This window comes from Cnephaeus nilssonii (assembly GCF_951640355.1).
Source record: "Cnephaeus nilssonii genome assembly, chromosome: 6".
Lineage (NCBI taxonomy): Eukaryota > Metazoa > Chordata > Mammalia > Chiroptera > Vespertilionidae > Cnephaeus > Cnephaeus nilssonii.
In genome coordinates this window covers 73,757,634-73,778,131 of record NC_137077.1, presented here as the reverse complement: position 1 = coordinate 73,778,131, position 20,498 = coordinate 73,757,634, and the positions used below count along the sequence as shown (strand labels likewise).

Sequence of the window (20,498 nt, the reverse complement as noted above, 5' to 3'; positions counted from 1 at the left end):
AAATTCATTGTAAAATGCTGTTTTTAAATATCTATATTTTTCTAGGAAGAAAACCCTTGGTTTCAATCAAATTTTTGAAGTGGTCCTTATCCCCCCAAAAGTTAAAAGCCACACTGCTCTAACTTAGGGACAGTGGAAATTTCATCAGAAAAAAAGCGATATTTCTCTGGACTCAATATCCACTTTTCAAGGACTCACACACATGAATCCTTGTCATATGTAGACATTTGGGTCAGTGTTTATTTTCAAAGTGAGAAAAGTCTTTAAATGTTTGGAAATCACATAGGTCTTGATGCAAATTCTTCACACTTAGTTTTTCATATCACCAGCAATATGAACATTAGCTCAATATAGCTCTTGGTTTTTCTAAATTCTTCCTGTCTCACTAGTAATTACTGTAGCATCCTGCCTAGAGGACCGGCTTTCAATCAATGTTGCTGACAGTAACTGATGTTTCCCTCTGCACCCCACTTTTCCTTCCTTCACAGCACTGAGAGCTCTTGCTTCCTAGCAATCCTTTTGCAAAGCAAGGACTACATTTTGAAAAGGGGAATAAAATGATTATGGCATTGTACTACTAAAAAAAAATAATAATGCCACGCTTTTTTGCCTTTATGAACAATTTTCAAAGAACAAAAATAATATGTAATTTAGGGTTTTGTTTTGTTCTTCTTCTTGGGAAGACTTAGATAAAGGATGTAAAAAGCTGGCTGAAAGGCTGTCTATGGCCATCACATTTCTATTACTAATAATTAAAGTGACTCAATGTTCGCTGTGCTTTTGATATTAACTCAAAAAAGCCAAGAAGCATTCTGTATTGTATGGTCTTGTAATAGCATGTTATGTTGACAGTAACTTGAAATAATATCAATTCATAAGAATCACATTTCTCCAGTTTCCATTTCTCATGTATTTCAAGTTACATTCGGTGTGAAGATAATGCTGCAGAGTTGCTAAGCAACATAGTGAGTGTGATTACAAAGCTAGAGGGGGAAAAAGTCAACATCAATGTGCCACATGGATTCCTCAAACTCTTTATGCTCAGGTACTGAAAACATTATAGAGAATATTCTCCCAAGTGATTCTAAAACATAAAATGTCAGCACTTCTCAAGGTAGTGTATTATTTTACTTGACACCTCAGTCTTAACCTTTTAAGAGTAACTACCCCACACCGTGGGCATTGTACCTGGGCTGCAGGCTCCCTCACCAGTGGGGGTCATGCAGGAGGCAGCTTATCGATGCCTTGTTCTTGCATCGATCTTACCCTCTCTCTAAAATCAGTAAAAATATTTTTTTAAGAGAGTACCCTACACAAAGTCCCTGCTGTATACAGTAGCCACAGGCAGCCATGTTTATGTCCCACAGCTGCTTGGACCCAAAGCAATACATTCACTCATGGGCCAATGGACTTTAATGCTGACAAGAAAAAACACAGCTCTACCCAATTAGATTCTCTCTCTCCCATTTGAACCAGAAAATAGCCACTTAGAAAAGTTTTGTATAGTAAGATCTGAGGGTGAATAGACAGAGAGAATAAAGGCAGAGTGGGAGCTGAACAGGTGAGAGCAAGCTTAGGAGATGAAGGGAAACAAAACAGTGATTGAACTGAAGCAAAGATGGAGACAAGCCCTAGCCAGTTTGGCTCAGTGGACAGAGTGTCGGCCTGTGACTAAAGGGTCCCAGGTTCTATTCCGGTCAAGGGCACATGTTCGGGTGGCGGGCTCGATCCCCAGTAGGGGGTGTCCAGGATGCAGCTGATTAATGATTCTCTCTCATCATTGATATTTCTATCTCTTTCTCCCTCTCCCTTCCTCTCTCTGAAATCAATAACAATATATTTTTTTTTTTAAAAAAAGGGATGGAGACAAAATATAGAAGAGTTACACAAGCAAGCCCGAGTAAGCGGAAAGCAGAGCATTCACAGAGAGATGGTCCAAGCTGCAGCAATGACACCAGAGCATCCCTGAATTCCTGCTGCCAGGAGGCATAACCACCCTGCAGTTGTCACCTTTGTGAGGCAATGGGCCCTGTTCAAGGATGTTATTTCCCTCTGGGATTTACACTCAAATCACCACAGCACCCACTCCCTACTGTTTGTTTCCTGAAATAGCAAACGCTTAACTCAATGTCACTTCCAAGAAATACCACCCTGAGGTGCTTCACTGCAAAGGAAATCTACTTGAAAATCACCGATAAAGAAGTGTTGTAATTGGGTGAAATACACCAGGTACTAAGCCTCCTGCTTCCATGAAACTTTCCTATTAACTGATTCTCTAGTCAAAATCTGTTACATCTCCACAACAGAGCTTTCATTTGGCCCAGCCTTTTAGCTTCTTGTTTAATAATGACTCCCTAAATGTAAAACAATTGAGGGTAAGGCTAATCTTATATAATAAGAGAGGAATATGCTAATTATCCATTACACCCTGAGGCATAACGACCAACCATGTAACGACCTGATCAGGGACCAACAGGAGGGTGGGGCAGCGAACTACAAGAGGATGGCGGAGAGCTACAGGAGGGGGCAGGGCAGCAAGCTTTGAGGGGGGCGGGGGGGGGGAGCTACAGGAGGGCAGGGCAGCAGGCAGAGAGCTACAGGAGGGTGGCAGTGACCTACTGGCGCACGAATTCGTGTGCAAGGCTACTAGTATCATCATAATTGTACCCTTAACAGTGCCTAGCATAAAGGCATAGAGTGTAGATTCTAATATGTAATTAATTATTATAAAAAGTTTAAAAAATTACTAGAAAACCTATGCTAAATTACTATTGAAATGTTTTAGGAAGTTTCGATACATGGAGTCTATTATCAAAGTATGTAAATTACTACAATGCAAAGTAAATACTGAACCTTAATATCTAAGACTAATAATGGAGATGAATCTTATGAATAAGAGATCACAACTATCTTGCCTGAAACTTCCAATAAGGATATGATATTTAAGAGTTAACTTATATGAACGATGTAGAAAATTATTTAAACACTGATTTCCTGAAAGGGCACTTAAAGAATTAATTCAATAAACTTTAAGATTTTCATCTTCTTACTCAAATAGATTTTTAAAATATGCAAAAGCCACCTACAAAGTAGTGTTCATATAATTCTAAAAATTAAATAAAATTTAAGATCCATTTCCATTTCATCTTTGGAAACATTAATGTATCAGAATTGGGGGGATAATATACTAGTATTTTAGATTGTATCATCCAATTTAATTTACTTTTTAAAATTTCTGATTTTCCTGATATAAAAATGCCTAGAAAACTATAAAGAACTGATTTGGGTTGAAAATATCCACTGTTATATAGACAATCACTGAAGGCCCAAGTTATTGTCTGCCTCTGAGCCCTTTGTCTTCACATGTTGCCATGCAAACAATATAAGTAAAATCTGCTAAAGGGGGTCATTGAGAGGATTGGATGAGCAGTTTATCCATGAGCTGAATCCAGACAATTAGAGTCTCCTTAACCCTCCCTGTCTTTGGAATGTAAGTTCTGCCCACCATTCCCACAGTGGGGGCCATTTTCAAGGACACAGCCTTGAGAGATCAATGTGCTGGGGAGACCTTCGATTGCATAAGTGACTGAAGTCAAGTAAGGCCTCTCCGTAAACTTAAGATTCTGACAGGCAAGTGTGGAGAGCTACTTGTCTCACTGCTGCCCAAGGCAAGCCTCCTATGCAAGCTCCACTGCTCACTAAAACTGCCTCCTACCCATCTGGAGTAGCCTGCCTCTTTCTCCGGTCTCTCCTGGCCCTCGGTGTACAGGGGCCAGTTTTAGATTTCATCTGGGCAACTCCCAAATTTGCAAACAAACATGCACCTGGGAGACAAACCACTTTAAGAATCATTTCAGGAACAGAGAAGATAAACATTAAATAACGTTTCGTTGGATTTGCATTTAGGTCATTGTTGACTTTTACAGTTGCATTTTTTTAAAATCAATTTTGTGATTAGGTTATTAATAACTCTCCCCCACCAGCCTAAGATAAGGAAAGACCCATATCTTTTTTTTTTTTTTTTTTTTTGCTGATCATTGTACATGCACTTCTTATTATAGAGTCTGACACATATAAATCACGTAAGATATATTGATGTGAAAATGATGCAAAGAATTTGAGAGCAATGAAATTAGGAGGGTTTTCAAAGGCTTAAAGAAAGCACTGAACTTTTGAGATACCACCTGAAGAGAATTTTGAAAAACCTAATCTAGAACAAATGATAAGAAAAACCCTAGCAGTGATGGGGCTTGTCACAGACTAAAGGAAGTCGACTTTAGCTCTGAACTTAGGAGTTAAAAATTATATGTCTCAATTTTGTTGAAGATCATCAGTGTTCCCATCTTGAGGTTTTAGCACAGCTCAAGGTGCTGTTTGGTTTTACATCTCTTTTTTTCCCTTAAACAAGTCTTAACTCAGGAAGCACAATTACAACCTTTTTTCCTAAATTAGATAATTTAGGAAAACACACTTAAAAAATAATGTGCACCCTGGCTGGTTTGGCTCAGTGGATAGAGCGTCGACCTGCAGACTCAAGGGTCCCAGGTTCGATTCCGGTCAAGGGCATGTACCTTAGTTGCGGGCACATCCCCAGTAGGGAGTGTGCAGGAGGCAGCTGATTGATGTTTCTCTCTCATCGATGTTTCTAACTCTCTATCCCTCTTCCTTCCTCTCTGTAAAAAAATCAATAAAATATATTTAAAAAAATAATAATGTGCTATATTTCCTATGCTATTTATAGTAAGGGTAAACAGACTCCAAAATGAATAAAATATCAGAGAACCTAATTATTTTTAAGGATTATCAGGCACCAACCAAGATATAATAAGCACTTATTCTGTACCTAGAACTAGGTTACATTTAAAACTGCAGAGTTGTGAGATTTTTTAAAAAATTACTTTAATATCTCTTTAAATGTGAGGGTAAAATAACATTATACTTATAAAATAAAGTTGAAAAGTATTAATTTTTTAATTTAAATATGTTTTTATTGATTTCAGAGAGAGGAAGAGAGAGGAAAGGGAGATAGAAACATTGATCATGAGAGAGAATCATGGATCGGCTGCCTCCTGCACATCCCCTACTGGGGATCGAGCCCACAACCCGGGCATATACCCTGACTGGGAATCAAACCGTGACCTCCTGGTTCGTGGGTCAATGATTAACCTCTGAGCCACACCAGCAGGGATGAGAAAGTATTAATTTTTAAAAGTCCAACTGTCCACAGGGTCCAAAGAAATAAATGATGATTTTCACCAGATAAAAATGTGTTACAAATAACAAAGATGAAGCCTGGAATCTGTAATCATGACAAGTAGGAAAGAGAGCTGCTTGGTAAGAAATAATTAAAGCTGCTATTCACAGAAATGACTCTTGCCACTGAAAAAGCGTAAGAGGAAAGGAAAAGAAAGGGAAAGGCACGGGCATGTTCCGGGGAGAAAGAGCACAGTGAATCCCCATCCAAAGGATTAGTGTTTGTGGTTTTTTTAATTAAATCTTTATTGTTGAAAGTATTACATATGTCCCATTTTTCCCCCCATTGACCTCTTCTAGTCCACCCCTGCCTCCCACTCCAGGCCTTTACCACACTATTGTCTGTGTCCATGGGTTATGCATAACATAATAAATAATTCACTTGTATAATTCTAATTAATTATTAATAGTAAGTTTTTTATTACCAAATTAAATTAAAAGTTAAGTTCTAAAGTCTGTTGTTTGTAGTCATACTTTCTTTTTTTTTGCTTATTTTTATTTTTTATTTCTTTTCATACTTTCTTTCTTAAAGAATGTTATTTAAGAAAGAACACTTCTGCTTGACAAGCAGAAAGGCACATATAATTCTAGAACCTGAAAATGTAGTTTTAATATTTTTCATATCTTAATCTTACTGCATGAACCCTAAATTTACTACATAAATTTTAATTCAGAAATTAAAGATTCAAATTTCATTGCTTACTGAAAGATTAGAAGAATATTTCCTGTGACATATCTTCTCATATACAGGCAGTCAAACCTTATTAAAATTTGAAGTTGAACATGATGTATTCATTTTAATAGAAGAATATAATGGCAAGTTAAAGTGATGATAGGAAGTCAAGTTTCTAAAGCCTAAAAAGCCAAACCTTAGTATATCTTGCCTGCTAAATGGAATGGTACTGTTCTATTACAGCATTAATAAAAAGAGACTGCTGTAATCAGGTAGCATCAAACATAAAGATACACTTTCATTTTTCCAGGAGAGTTGAGACAAATATTTTAAAGGACTTTATGAACAATCACTACTTGAAAATATAGTGGTAAATACTATGATTATTGTGAAGGCAAATGAGGGGTTAAGAAAAAGCCAGGCAGAACATACAGATCAAATAAGTAGTTATTAAGAGTTTACCAAACACCCAGCATTTTGCTAAATTATTTGGGGAGAAAAAAAATAAATGTAAGGCATGGTCCCTGTCTTCAAAACTTTAGAATTTTCTTGGAGAAATCTGTTCAAATGTAGAATATATACAATAGGCATGTCTTTGTTAGCATTAAATAGGCCATAAAATTTGTTAACTGAATGAAATGATAATGAATAAGCATGGATCATTGTCACAAAATGAAAAATGTTTGCAAACACGGTGATATGTGAATACAGTTTTAATAGTTTTAGTAAATATTTAAAAACAAATTTTTCTGTATACAAATGAAAATAAAATTTGGCAAAATTTTTGTTTTACTACGTAAAATGATATTTTTAAAAGCACCTTTAACTACCATTAATGAAATATCCAATGGAAACACGTTATGTTTGACATGATATTATTAATAATACTTCCTTTTCCCTAGATGTGAGTTAAATTTTACTATTCAGAATAAGAAGAAAATTTCAAAAGTAATTAAAATCTGTTTCTTAAAGAAGAAAGTGCTCTACATCCTTGCTACTCAAAGAGTAGACCTTGGACATGGGACATTTTGGTAGCTTGCTAAAAATGACAAGATCCAAGATCCTGCTCCAAACCCATGGAGTCAGGATATGTATTTTACAAAATCTTCAGATGATGTGCATGGATACTAAAGTTTAAAAAGCACTGCTCTACATACTTCATGTTAAAGGCATGTATATCCATTTATAGCAAATATTAGATTACTAATTAAGTGTAAGCTTGTGGTTTCTCCCTCTAGTAGAGACTTAAAAAATTGAACAGATAATTATTTAGCTTTTACAATGCCACCATAATTGTGTTAGCTCCTATGAAGAACCCAAAAGAAGTGTAATATAGCCCTGGCCAATGTGTTTCAGTTGGTTGGAGTGTCATCCTGTGCACTGGAAGGTCATGGATTTGATTCCTGGTCAGGGCACATACCTAGGTTGTGGGTAGTCAATCCCCAGAATGAAAAAAAAAAAATGTTATTGTGGGGATGAAATGGATTCAGAAAGCCAGCCTAGAAGTTGAGGGTTAGAGTTGTACATGTTGATTTGGAACTCTTCAGCCTATAGGGGTGGTTAGTAAGATTGTGGGTGAACACACCAAGCATTAGGAGAAAAGGACAGATTACCAAAAAAAAAAGACATCCAGTTCAGTCAACATTCATTGAACAACTATGTTCCCAACACAGTGATCTGTGCTGGTTCTTTCCCTGAACGATCCAAGTCAGTCACGTAGGGTCAGAAAGAAGAAAAGGCAACAAAGACACAAAGAAGAAACCAAAAGAGACATTAAAGGGCTCAAACTGCATAATATCCAGAAGGTCAAAGGAGGAAGACATTAAAGCAATGTCAGAGGCACCTAAATACCAAAGGAAATGAGGGTTTGGTACAAAATGAGTCTGGCTGGTTTTGAGAAAGTGGTATCAGTTTATGTATTCAAATTTCTAAATTGTTATCTACAACCCCAAGCTTCTCCATTTACAACCTAAATGGCAGGGGATGAAAAAAATTCAAATGTAGAATTGTTCACTAAGAGGACAAATACTTATTGATGTATATGCATCATGGTGTCTTCCTTATACTACAAAAACAATCAAAACAACACAAAACTCCTTTAGGCAAATTGTCATCATCTATAATTATCTGCCAAATCCATTCCCAGGGAATAACTCTTTAAGAAACATAAAATTGTTCACAAAGGAAGCCAAGAATTTTACCAAAAGGGAAATTCAGTGGCTTAAAACATAAGCAGGAGCTTTGTTCAAGTTTGGAAGGCTATAGATTTTAGTTTGTTTCCTTATTTAATTGAATTAATATAAAGTTGGAATGTGTCTACATTCTTGACATATGCTTAAAGAACAGTATCACACACAAACCTCTACTAACAGGAAAGTTGGCGGGGGGGCGGGGGGGGAAACATGCTTTTAAAATAATCACAGGTAACTTTGCTGGAGGAAATCTGTTATTTTGTTTATTTTTGTGCAATTTTTTTCTAAAGCTTAGTTTTTGGATTTAGAAGTTTAATTCTTTGATCAGTGATATCTAAATAAAATTTAGGTATACAGAAAATCCAAATTCATTAAACATATGAGAAATTTGAAGGCTTTTTTCAGATATATAAAGCCTAGGGATTACCAAAACCTATCAAAATAGCATGTCTAGAATTGAGAATAATGCCTTTTGATTGCTACAACCATAAACAAATCATAGTCCAATACATGATTTAATGTCTTATATTTCTAGTCACCCAATTAAGTCTGTAAAAATAAAGCAGCTGACATTTATTGTATAGTAACTATATATCAAGCACTATCTGAGAGTGTTGCATAGTTAATCCTAAGAACTACCCTAGGAATAGGTCTAATTATTATCCTCATTTTACAAATAAGAAAACAGAGGCACAGAAAACTTCAGAATTGGCTCATCACTTATCTATACTAATAATAGAGGAATATGCAAATTGTCCAGGATGCTGTCACAGTAACAGTAATGACCAAACAGCAGGCTGCATGGGGCAACCAGGCTGGCAGGGGGAGGGCTTTTGGGGGTGACCAGGCCAGTGGGGGGGGTAGTTGGGGGTGACCAGGCTGGCAGGGGGGGCAGTAAGGGGTGACCAGGCTGGTGGGGGTGGCAGTTAGGGGCAACTAGGCTGGCAGAGGGGGGCAGTTGGGGGTGACCAGGCCAGCACGGGCGGGAAGGCCAGCGGGAGGGGGAAGTTAGGGGCGACCAGGCCAGCAGAGGGGGAAAGTAAGGGGCGACCAGGCCCACGGGGGGGGGGGGGCAGATGGGGGCAACCAGGCAGGCAAGGGGGACAGTTAGGGGCATTTAGGCAGGCAGGCAGGTGAGCATTTAGGAGCCAGTGGTTCCAGATTGTGAGAGGGATGTCTGACTGCTGGTTTAGGCCCGATCCCCAGGATTAGGCCTAAACCGGCAGTCGGACATCCCTCGAGGGGTCCCAGATTGGAGAGGGTGCAGGCTGGGCTGAGGGACACACACAAACCCATGCACGAATTTCGAGCACTGGGCCTCTAGTAAATAGTAAAACTTTAGAATGAGCCAAGGAAATTAGATTTAAATTGCTTAATTTTATAAATTATATTAATGATGTATGGATTTGATATACCATGGCCCAGCATACTTGTATTTTTACATTGCCTTTACATAATTGCAAATAAAAGTATAAGTAATTGTGACATACCTTTATCAAAAATACCTGGCAATCACCAATATAGTCATATTCCAGTCCATCAAAAGAATGATAATGCCGATCCCCATATATTGTGCACACTGCTGGACATGGATAGTATGTGCAATTGAACATTCCTCGTCGACAAACACTATTAGAAAATAACAGAAGTCCCCATTGTAAGAAACATGGCTCTCATTAATTTTTTCAAGTGGCATAAACATTGGAAGGTTTGCATTCAAGAGCAATCACTAAGCCAATAGCCCTTATAAATATTGCCAATTTGTTCTGATAACATTACTCTGACTAATTAGGCATATATTTACCACTTTGTTTAAATAAAATATCAGACATCACAACCAATCCCAGAAATTGTGCCTGGGTTACACTGAAAACAGATGTTGGAATGAAAAAATTGAACATAGGCATGCTGGTAGCCAAAAGACCACAATGCCATCTTGATACTTGAGTCTATTTAAATACATTAGGTGTAATTTTGTTCATGAGCTTAGAATCTTTATCTGCATTTTAATAAAATTATATTTCAATTTTATGGTTTTCTTTAGGCTGGTTTCCAAAACTAAAACCTTCCATTAAATGTGAACTTCTTTTTGGAATTTTTATCACTTTCTTATAAACTTGAGATATTTTTTCTTATTACATTTTCAAATTGTCATATTTTACACTTTTCTAATGTGTGAAACAAATATGCATAAAAATAATGGTATGATTCCCTAGAGATAGTAGCTCTCTATCAATGCATGAATGACTTTAAAATCTTGTTTACTCAGGCTTGATTTGTTTTTGTTGAAGTCAGTCACCTTAAGTAAATATAAGATGGTCGAAACTAATACAATTGCTTAGGATGTTTTTTGTCAAATAAATGAACCTGATTACCAGGTATAACATGGTGTAGCAATCACTTCTCCTGAGAGGTACTCCCAGTCTTTCCAGATGCACGGACAGCTTTCAGGAACATAACACTTTCCTCGGTGCTCTGCCATTCTTCCAAAAGAAAAGTAAATGCTATGTAGTGTAAACTACTAATTTCAGTTTTCAAAGAAATCAGTAATCTCATCATATTCAAAACCATCTCTATTCATTACATCTGTCATAGGCATGTTCTAGCTGGCCTATTGAAGGGTTGAACCCAATCCTTATCTCCCTCCTCTTCTTTCCATACAGTATCTTGCATATCACAGTAGGAAGTAAATGCCAGGCAAATGACTGGATGCAGTAATTTTGATCTTTTGCTATCATTTAATATAATAAAAGGGAGACAAAAGCCAAAATTCATAGGTAAAATGAGTTATTCTGGAAAAGAAATTTAAAGAGGTAGTGAGGGCCCCTTTCTTCAATATTTACTGCTTAAGAGAAAGAGTCTATAGGTATAACAATTTTGATAAAATAGTGAATTATAAGATATATAACATTTTTTGTTATGAAACAGAGAAAGGAATCAAAAGCTTCTTTTGTGAGTGGCTTCAAGTGATTATGCTGATGACTGATGAGTTTTTTATAACTAATCAAAACTGGTGTGCTGCATCCATGAAGTAGATATTATTACACCCATTCTTAAAAGAGGAAGTTGAGGCTGTAAGTGGTTAACTTTTTCTGACATACTTCAGTTAATAACAAGGAGGACCAGTATTTGGACCCAATTCTATATAATTCTTTCCACTATATTACTTTGCATTTCTTTAATCCACGGTGACTTCTAAACTAAGTCCTTTTATAGTCAACTAGAGGCCTGGTGCACAAATTTGTGCACTCAGGGCAGGGGTCTCTCAGCCTGGCCTGAGCCCTCTTGCAGTCTGGGAGCCCTCAGGGGATGTCCGACTGATGGCTTAGGCCCGCTCCCCTGGGGAGCGGGCCTAAGCCATCAGTCGGACATCCTTAGTGCTGCCATGGAGGTGGAAGATACTCCTGCATTGAGCATCTGCCCCCTGGTGGTCAGTGCACATCATAGCAACTGGTCAACTGGTCAACTGTCTGCCTCCTGGTGGTCAGTGCATGTCATAGCGAGTGGTTGAGCAGCCTTAGCATATCATTAGCATATTATGCTTTGATTGGTTTAACAGACAACTGGATGACTGGACACTTAGCATATTAGGCTTTTATTATATAGAATGAATCACTGGCACTATCAGGAGCCTCATGAAAACAAGTTATAGACTTATTGTCCTAAAATAAGGCAACCAGGGTCATATGGAAGACAATCCAAATCATATTACCATAAACAACTTTGTAATAGTCCTGAAGAGCAAAATTATTTCCAAATCAGTCAGAGGCCTCTTAGTCAATATCAACTATATTTATTCAATACATTTCTTTAAGTTTTTGTAATGAAATTTGACCAGTAAGTATATAAGTCATTGTTGAACTGAAAGTCAAAAGTGACAGCAAATAGATACTTTTAAAATAATAGCATCAACCACAAGCATATGAAACAAAATTAGGATGTAGCTTTATCTAATCATCCATGCATCTGCAATAGTCATAATCAAATCAAGTAAGTAAGCAGTGACGTAGGCCTCAATTATTTTATCATAATAAAGGTTTTATTTTCCTTGTTCTTTTTACTAAAATGTCTTCCTTATTCAGCTGCTCCATGGCCTGGTTTCTACCTGCCTTTATTTCAGCCTCCACGTGTATCCTTCCTTCTAAAGAGCTTGGTACAGTCCCAAGTTACGTGGCTCTTCAACCTAGTCTAGATAGGGACCATTTAGACAAATGCGACTCTCCTGGGAAGCTGACCACAAAACCTCTCTCTTCTTTTCTCCCGGTTTATAAGAACCGAGCCCAGGGATCCTTTGTGTGAATATGCTCATCGAGGAAGAATGAGTGACCTATTTGCCTTAGGTGGCCCTCCATCTGAGCACTGCCTCTATTCATTAGGAGAAGAGAAAGGCCAGGGAGGCCATATTGTAAATGCGCCTGCCAGAAAGCAAATAGCCCCCAGATTCACAAGTGTTATGCATTCCTGCTACTGAAGGAAATTTACAAAGATAAGAGTAGATTATGCTGCCATAAAATAGTGAACCCTATTTATTGAGTGTACACACACACACACACACACACACACACACATACACACATGCAAGCAGGCACACACAGGCACACAAAGGCACACGTCACAATGCCTAATTGAGATTTTAAGGAAACTTGCAGAAAAGCTCTCAGCTCACATCAGCAGAGCTGGTATTTGAACTCCGGTGTATCTGAGCCAGAGTTCCCACTGTTACCCACGGTCCTATACAGACTCAGCACACCATTTTCTGTAATATCCATTAGATAAAGCAGTTGGCATTGCCATTATAACTTAATATCAACAGTAATAGCACCAAAGAATATACAAAAGATATACACTAAAATGTAGTCAATGAAGAGTGGTTCACTATCAATTTTCCAAAATTGCAGTTGAATCAGGGAATAAATGTTAAGTCCATCCTAAAATTAGTTCTCTCATCAATTCACTGTATTACTTTAATGACATTGTATTATTTTAATACTATCTTAATTGATTAATGCTATATTAATACTTCAGTACTTGAATAATATTGTACACACTCTATTACTTTAACAATATTGTACACCTAACATGTGTGACATTATTTAATCACTAGAGGCCCGATGCACAAAATTCCTGCAAGAGTAGGCCTTCCTTCCCCCAGCTGCCAGCACTGGCTTACCTCCTGCACCTGGGACCTGGGCTTTCCTCACAGAGGGAGGCCCCTCCCACCCGCTGCAGCCCGCTAGTTGGTGGCCTGGGCCTCCCTCTGTGGGGCGATCATGGAGCCCCCCAATTAATCGCCTCACAGGCCGGTTGCATGGGCCTCCCTCTGCAGGGCAGTCATGGGGCAATGGCCAGGCCCCTGACCAATCGCATGGCACCCGCCTTGGCTGGCCTGGTGCCAGTGGGTGTCACAGCGTGGTCCCGGATGGTCGTTCTGCTGTTCGGCCATTCGGTCAATTTGCATATTATGCTTTTATTATATAAGATATGTTATATTAATGTGTAATATGTGTTATCTCACAAATATCATATGTGATATGTTACATGAATGTAAAATCACGGTTACAATAGTCTTCTAGTTACCAACTAGTTAACCACCAGTCAACCAGACAATTTTAGCTATTTTTGTAAATTATGGTTTTAAGTGCTCTTGTGGTTTTTTTTAAATTAAATCTTGAATGTTCTGAATTGTCAAGAAAAAGAGGCTTACCCTGGAGCACAAACACAGCCACTTATGCAGGGTGAGGATGGGGCGCAAGTGAAGTTCATGGCCAGGTTTGCACATGTAATCTCACAATTTACACCACCGGCTGGCAATTCGGGATCAGGAAACCTGCAGTTGAAATACACTTTTCCCTCGGGGCAGGCATGAACTTCAGGGACAAGGCACAGACAAAATACCCTTAAGTTTGTATTCACTCCATAGACAGATAATCGTATTGAAGTGCATTGTATCAAAACACAAGTGACCATAGAATATTTTACCAGTTACTATTACATCATTCTCTTACTCTGTGAAGTTTGGGTGGTGAGTTTACAAACATTCTCTAGCCAGATTCCCTTTATAAACATCTAAATTTCCAAAACCTTCTTTGAGTTTCAAAACCATAGCTTCCTTCCATAATGCGATAACTAAACAACTAGTATATAATATTATGAGGTCAAGAAGCAGGGCATTTTGATTAATCCAAACATATGTCCTCAACTTTTGAAGAATAGCAATTATTATAGTTAAACTTTACAAATCTGTGTTAACAACACATGATTCTTTTAGATCTTGCTTCATCTCTGAGTCCTTACTGATATCAGTCCTCACTATATAGTGGAAGTACACAAGTGGACATAATTATGGGTGGGCTAGAACTACAAATTCCTCCAAAAAGCATTTGGGGTTAGAGGGATTTAAAAAGGTCCCTTATTAGGGGTCAAAAGGATCACATCTTGTAGATTCCTCCATAAGAAATCTGGCCTGGATGTCCCCTTATTTAACTCTGAGTCCCCTTGAAGCAAAGGGGGCAAGGCAGGGGTGGCCCAGAAGCTACGGAACATGTGTGGTCCATGAGCAAAGCCTAGAAGAAGCCCTAGGTAGCCTGAATCCTTATAAAGTAAATCCAGGGCATATAATTCAAAGCTAATTTATAATAATACTAGAGGCCCAGTGCACGAAATTCGTGCACGGGTAGGGTCCCTAGCAGCTGCCAGCCGGGGCCTTCCTTCATTCTGTGCCACCCCCTAATGGTCAGTGCACATCATAGTGAGGAATTGAACTCCCGGTCAGTCGAACTCCCGAGGGGACACTTTGCATATTAGGCTTTTATATATATATAGATATAGATATACATGACCATGGAAATAAATAACAAAGGAATAGCTCACAGCCTGCACTCTTTCTGTCCACTAAAATCAGTGAAAGTAGTGTTGTTTATTATTTGCCTAGAATTTCCCCACAGTGACTAAAAATTTGATGTCTTTTGTATGGTAAAAATAAATAACATAGCATCCCCTAACCTTATAGGATCTTCAGGAATGATATACAATTGTAAAGTGGCATTCTAAGAAGACATAGGAGTAGATATCATTTCGCATGCCATTTTTAAAGGGATAGCTGCTAGTCCTAATGCCTTGTTATTTATAATGTAGCCCAGGAGCCTGTGGCAATGGCATCACCCCTGAATCTCAGGCATCACCCCTGACCTGCTGAATCAGAATCGGCACTTTAACAAGATCCCAGGGTAATTGTGTGCACATTAGTATCTGAGAAATGCTGGTCTACAGTAGTTTCACAGCTTCTGTTGCACAAGTAGGCTACAACAGGTGTCAAGACACATATCCCTAAATCCTTTTGGGCGCCTGGGTTAGTTCTGGGGTAGGCAGAACCCCTGGGTTGATGACCTCTGCCCCTAAACCTTTTACATTCAACCCAGACTGTCCTACATATATTGTAATTTCTAGTGTGAAAAAAGTTAGGAAGCGCTGGAGCACCATGCTGAGAAACGTTCCCAAGGCTATATTCATGCACATTGGCCAAGGAGGGGTGTGATGGGGTAAAGACTTCTGCCAGAAAAGTTGGGGCAGTACTAGAGCTGCATTCTCCTCAGGGAAAATACATTATCTAGATCTTACCAGTAGAGGGCGGTGCTGGCTCATCACATTTCACAGTCCCATTTGAACATTGGCTAGTAAAAGTAAACAAATGTTACAAATCCAAATCTGTTCTTTTTTCTGTATTTCACAAACAATATAATAATGGGTAAGAATTGATAGTATATATATACAAATGTTATTCTTTCCCATTTAAATTTTTCTACAAATAAATTATTGGCCAATTTGAAGAGAGTTATTTCAATTAACATTTTTATCAAATACATATATAAGTCACTGTGATAGGCATGGAAGATACAAAGACCAAAATTCATAATCTTTACTCAAGTAAAGGCCATAATACTCAGTTGGAATGTAGCACAAAGCCACACAGGGGTAGAACAGTGTTCTATGTAAAAAAAAGTGCAATGCAGGAAGTGGCAGGAGATGCAGATGACAAAGGGGCAAAGGCCAGCTCTTATTCAGACACTCAGACTTTGTTCCTGAGGTAGACCATTGACCTTAACCAGAGAAGTGATATGGTTGGTCTGAATTCTAGAAAAATCATTCTGGCAGTAGCACTGACAACAGAATGAAGTTATAGCTTCCTTGCAACTTAAGTTCTAAAGTCAGGGCATAAGACAAAAACCCAATACAGGCCAAGTTAATTCTGAAGCTCCTTTAAAAAGCTGTCATAATAGGGAACAACAAATCAGTTCTCAGTAACTCCAACATCAACAGTTTTTCCTCCAGCTTTGGACCAGATCATGTGTTCTATGTTTGAGCCCACAAGAAGAAGCTGACTAATATATAAGAGCCATGCCACATGAAAAATATGCTTATGTGTCGTCTAACACAAGGATGACACTCAGAGGCGAGATTTGCTCACATTGTGAATGGCAGAGAGGAACTGAGACAGACAGATCTCAGATCACAAAGCCAGCTTTTCCATATCATTCTGGGACATTTTTTTAGAGGAATGGCAAATGAGGTCACTGCACTACAATGGGATTTTCTTTTCTCATTGAGGACAATGATTCCTTCATTTTTTGCCAATTTACTAAAATAAGTTCAATTATATTAAATAAAGGAGAGATATACCACCTTGGCAAAATGAAGGGGACAAGACTAGACACAAGACCAGGAAGAGACGCTGCTGCGGCAGTGGAAATGGAAAAGAGGGGTATTTCTACTGTTTGCAGAAAGTAAACTCCACAGTCGTTAGGGTTTATTGGCTAGGGATATTGAGCAGGAGGTAGGGGTCAAAACATGACTCCCAGATTTCTGGCTTGGGAAACTGTGGCTACTAGTACAACCTACTAGAGAAAGATCTAAGAACTGGTTGCCTTCGTATCTTGATTGAGGGGTGGAAGGAAGAAAGATGGAGATAACACTGAAGGTAAATTAAGCATAAACAGGATACCGCCATGAATATGAAATAAGCTGCTGAGCAAAGCAGGAAACAGGAAAAAATCACCACAGAGCCACATCGCCTGGGCTTGAATCTTGGCTTCCTTCCCAAGTTGCTTGCCTGCCTGTGCCTCATTTTATCACCTGTAAACTGGGGGCACAGCAGCAGTACTTATCTTTTAGGGTCACAGTGACAAGTGTTTTAATAATAGATATGGAACACTTAGAGTGCTGCCAGGACTACAGAAGGTACATAGTAATGATGAGATATCATCCTTTTTACTATTACCTACGGTCTGTTATCATCCGTTGACACCTATGGTGGAACTGAACAAGGCAGGTCAAGAGTTGGATGTAGATCAATTTAAACTGCTGCATGGATTTGTCTGCATTTGTAACCGCCAGGTTCCAGCCCAAGTGAGTGTTATCCTAGCTAAGAGTATTATCTCACCAATGTTCCTAGGGAGGTGGTACACTGACTCCAGCATGTGACCTGGTTCAATCCATGTTAAAATTGCTTTTTTTTAAGCAATTGGATAAAACAAAAATGAAACCCTCCCCCCAGTAACTTGCATTGTTTGAACACCCACCTCACTCCTAACTCCATATACAAAACCAAACTGATCAGAAGGCTTCCATCCTGCTGCGTGGCACTTCAATGCCACCCTTTTCTGTAGTTATGACTACGAGACAGGCATCCCATGTCGCAATGGAATAGATATTTGGTTTTAAGGATTATGTCAGGGTTATCTGCATTTTTAAGTTACAGAAGTCATATTTCAATTTATGGTTTGGGTTAAGAAATTACATCAGCATGTGTTATTTATCAAGTACAATCACCATCACTGAAATCTACCATAAGCCGGAGGGTGTTGGGATAAGCTCTCCAGGTTGATAAACGCTGCCCCTATAATGACACCGACAGTGAAATCTATAAGAAAAAAAAAAGTTAAATTAATGAAATAGGATATAAGCATATAGATTTTAGAAAACAGTAAAATTCAAGTAGACCTCATGCACTGTATTGGTCATTTGAAGGCACACTCTAAAGATGGCTTCATTCAATGAGACTACAAATGTCAGAAACCATTTAAATGTGAAGTCTTGTGTAGCGTCAGCTTTTGTTTTCTAAAATAAAAGTCTGTATTGTTTTAGTCACAATACAAACTGTGTTGCGTTAGTCACAAAAAAGTCCCTACATGCACCTCAAAGAGACATAACCCAGACATCAATTCCACTCTTTTCTGCAGTTACGAGTCCAGGACTTAGGCATGCCATTTAACCCTAGTATAACACAAAAGTCCTTATCGCAGGCGAGATTGGAGAAAGTTCTGAGTGCTGACAGACATTGCAGTGCTGCTACTGAAACTTGCCACCTGACCGTGACACATACACCTTCTCATTAACTTTGATATTATAAAAACAAGTAGAAATATACCCCAGGATTAGCCATCAGATTCCTTGGCTCTTCCTACAGCTGCTTGTGAACAAGCGCAGGGTTAACAATAAAGAAATAAGGTAAAGACATTAGGAAATATTAAAGAAACGACTCACAAGCAGATCTTTGCATATATGCACACTCGTTTCATGGAAAAAGTGACTGTTCAATAGTGGAGAAAATTCTTTTTTTCCCCATTAAATGGTGTTAAGTCAGTTAGATTAAGAAAGAAAAGAGATAAGCATGAACGCTCATTTCAGGTGTAAAAGAAAAAGAGATGGAAAACTGGATGCCATGAACCGTTTCTGTGACTTACATGGGCACACAAAAGTGAAGTGTGTCTTCATAGTATTTGCCCTCAGGACAGTTGCAGCCCTCAGCACAGTCGTCATTGCACTGCTCAGGGGAGGAGAGAGCGACACAGGAGCGGCGGCAGAAGGAGGAGCAGTGATGGTACAGCATGCCTTCCTGGCACACCAATCCTGAGGACAGAGCAGCGTCAGCTGAGAGAGAGATCTCCACTGAGACAGAAGCGTTTTGTGCTGAACTACAGGTCTATGATAGATGTAAATCATGAAAAGGAAATATCAGACATCAACAAACCCAGAACACTACAGAATCCTATAACAGAAATTTATCATTAGTTACAATCTTTGCCTCAATGGAAGTAGAAGAGAAAAATGAAGTTTCTATTTTGAAATTTGTTTTATCTTCACCCGAGGATATGTTATTAATTTGAGAGAGAGAGGAATGGAGGAATGGAGGGAGGGAGAGAGGGAGAGAGAGAGAGAAACATCAATGTGAGAAACATCAATCAGTTCCAATCTCGGTAAGTGCCCTCACTGAGGATCGAACTCGCAACCTCTTGGTGTACAGGACAACACTCCATCAACTGAGCCACCAGGCCAGGGCTGAAATATTTGTAAGTGAGACATTCCATAACATTCTTTAATAGCTTGTACCATAGTTGTTGTTTCTAATTATTTAAGGTATTTTCTATGTCTAAATAAACTTCCTGTCCTTAAACTTCAAGTCTATTGATTGCTATGTTGACAACGTCTTCTTTATATATTAAACAAACTTTTAATCTTCTACACATAAGACAAAACTTGACTTTATTGATCAGTGTTCATAGCTCTTAACTTTTGCTTTCTTAATCATGTTTAGACTTTTTTTCTAAACCCTTCCAATTTCTCTCTAGACCAAACTGAATTGATTAGAATAGGCAAACTAAAATAACCTAAAAAACAAACACCCAGAAAATCCTGGATAAAACATAATTGAAATTATGCAAAATATATAAGTGATCTTGTAAGAAAAAAATGGGGGTGGGGAGTGAATAACATCCCCCTATGCCAAAAATAAAGAGGGAAACAATATCCAAAAATTTGAATGGAAGAGAGGAGGATAAATCTATTGGTCTGAACTCATGTGGGAATCCTATATAATAAAACCCTAATATGCAAATTGACCAGCGGAAGTACCGGTTGCTATGATGCACATTGACCACCAGGAGGCAGATGCTCAATGCAGGAGCTGCCCCCTGGTGGTCAGTGTGCTCCCATGGCAGGTGCAGTGGGGCCCAGTTGAGCAGGATTGAGCCCTTTGGGGATTGGGCCGAAGCCGGCAGTCTGACATCCTCCTAGGGGTCCTGGATTGTGAGAGGGCACAAGCCAGGCTGAGGGACCCCACTGGTGCATGAATCTGTGCATGGGGCCTCTAGTAGAAAATAAAACTAGTCCTTTATGAGACAAGGAATTGGGGGACCTTTCACTTGGACCCTCAAAATTACTCCATCCTCAGTTGCAAGGATGCACTACAGCAGAGGCCAGCAAGCTTTCTGTAAAGGGCCAAACAGTAAGTAGTTTCAGCTTTGCAGGACACACAGTCTCCTTCACAACTACTCAGCTGTGGCCTTGTAGCTCTTTACAAAAACACAGGAGGACCAAGGGTGTGG

At 38.8% G+C, this 20,498-nt stretch overlaps 1 protein-coding gene across 1 annotated transcript in view; it reads right to left on the bottom strand.

The window, feature by feature from the left end:
• OTOGL (otogelin like) overlaps positions 1-20,498 on the bottom strand; it is a gene marked incomplete at both ends in the record, with an annotated part of 144,717 nt that overhangs the window by 79,189 nt on the left and 45,030 nt on the right. Inside the window, 6 exons of the mRNA XM_079773801.1 lie at positions 9,609-9,747; positions 10,494-10,601; positions 13,823-13,985; positions 15,736-15,788; positions 17,960-18,034; positions 18,858-19,023. Coding sequence (XP_079629927.1) covers positions 9,609-9,747; positions 10,494-10,601; positions 13,823-13,985; positions 15,736-15,788; positions 17,960-18,034; positions 18,858-19,023 — 704 coding nt within the window. The remainder of the gene's footprint in view (positions 1-9,608; positions 9,748-10,493; positions 10,602-13,822; positions 13,986-15,735; positions 15,789-17,959; positions 18,035-18,857; positions 19,024-20,498) is intronic.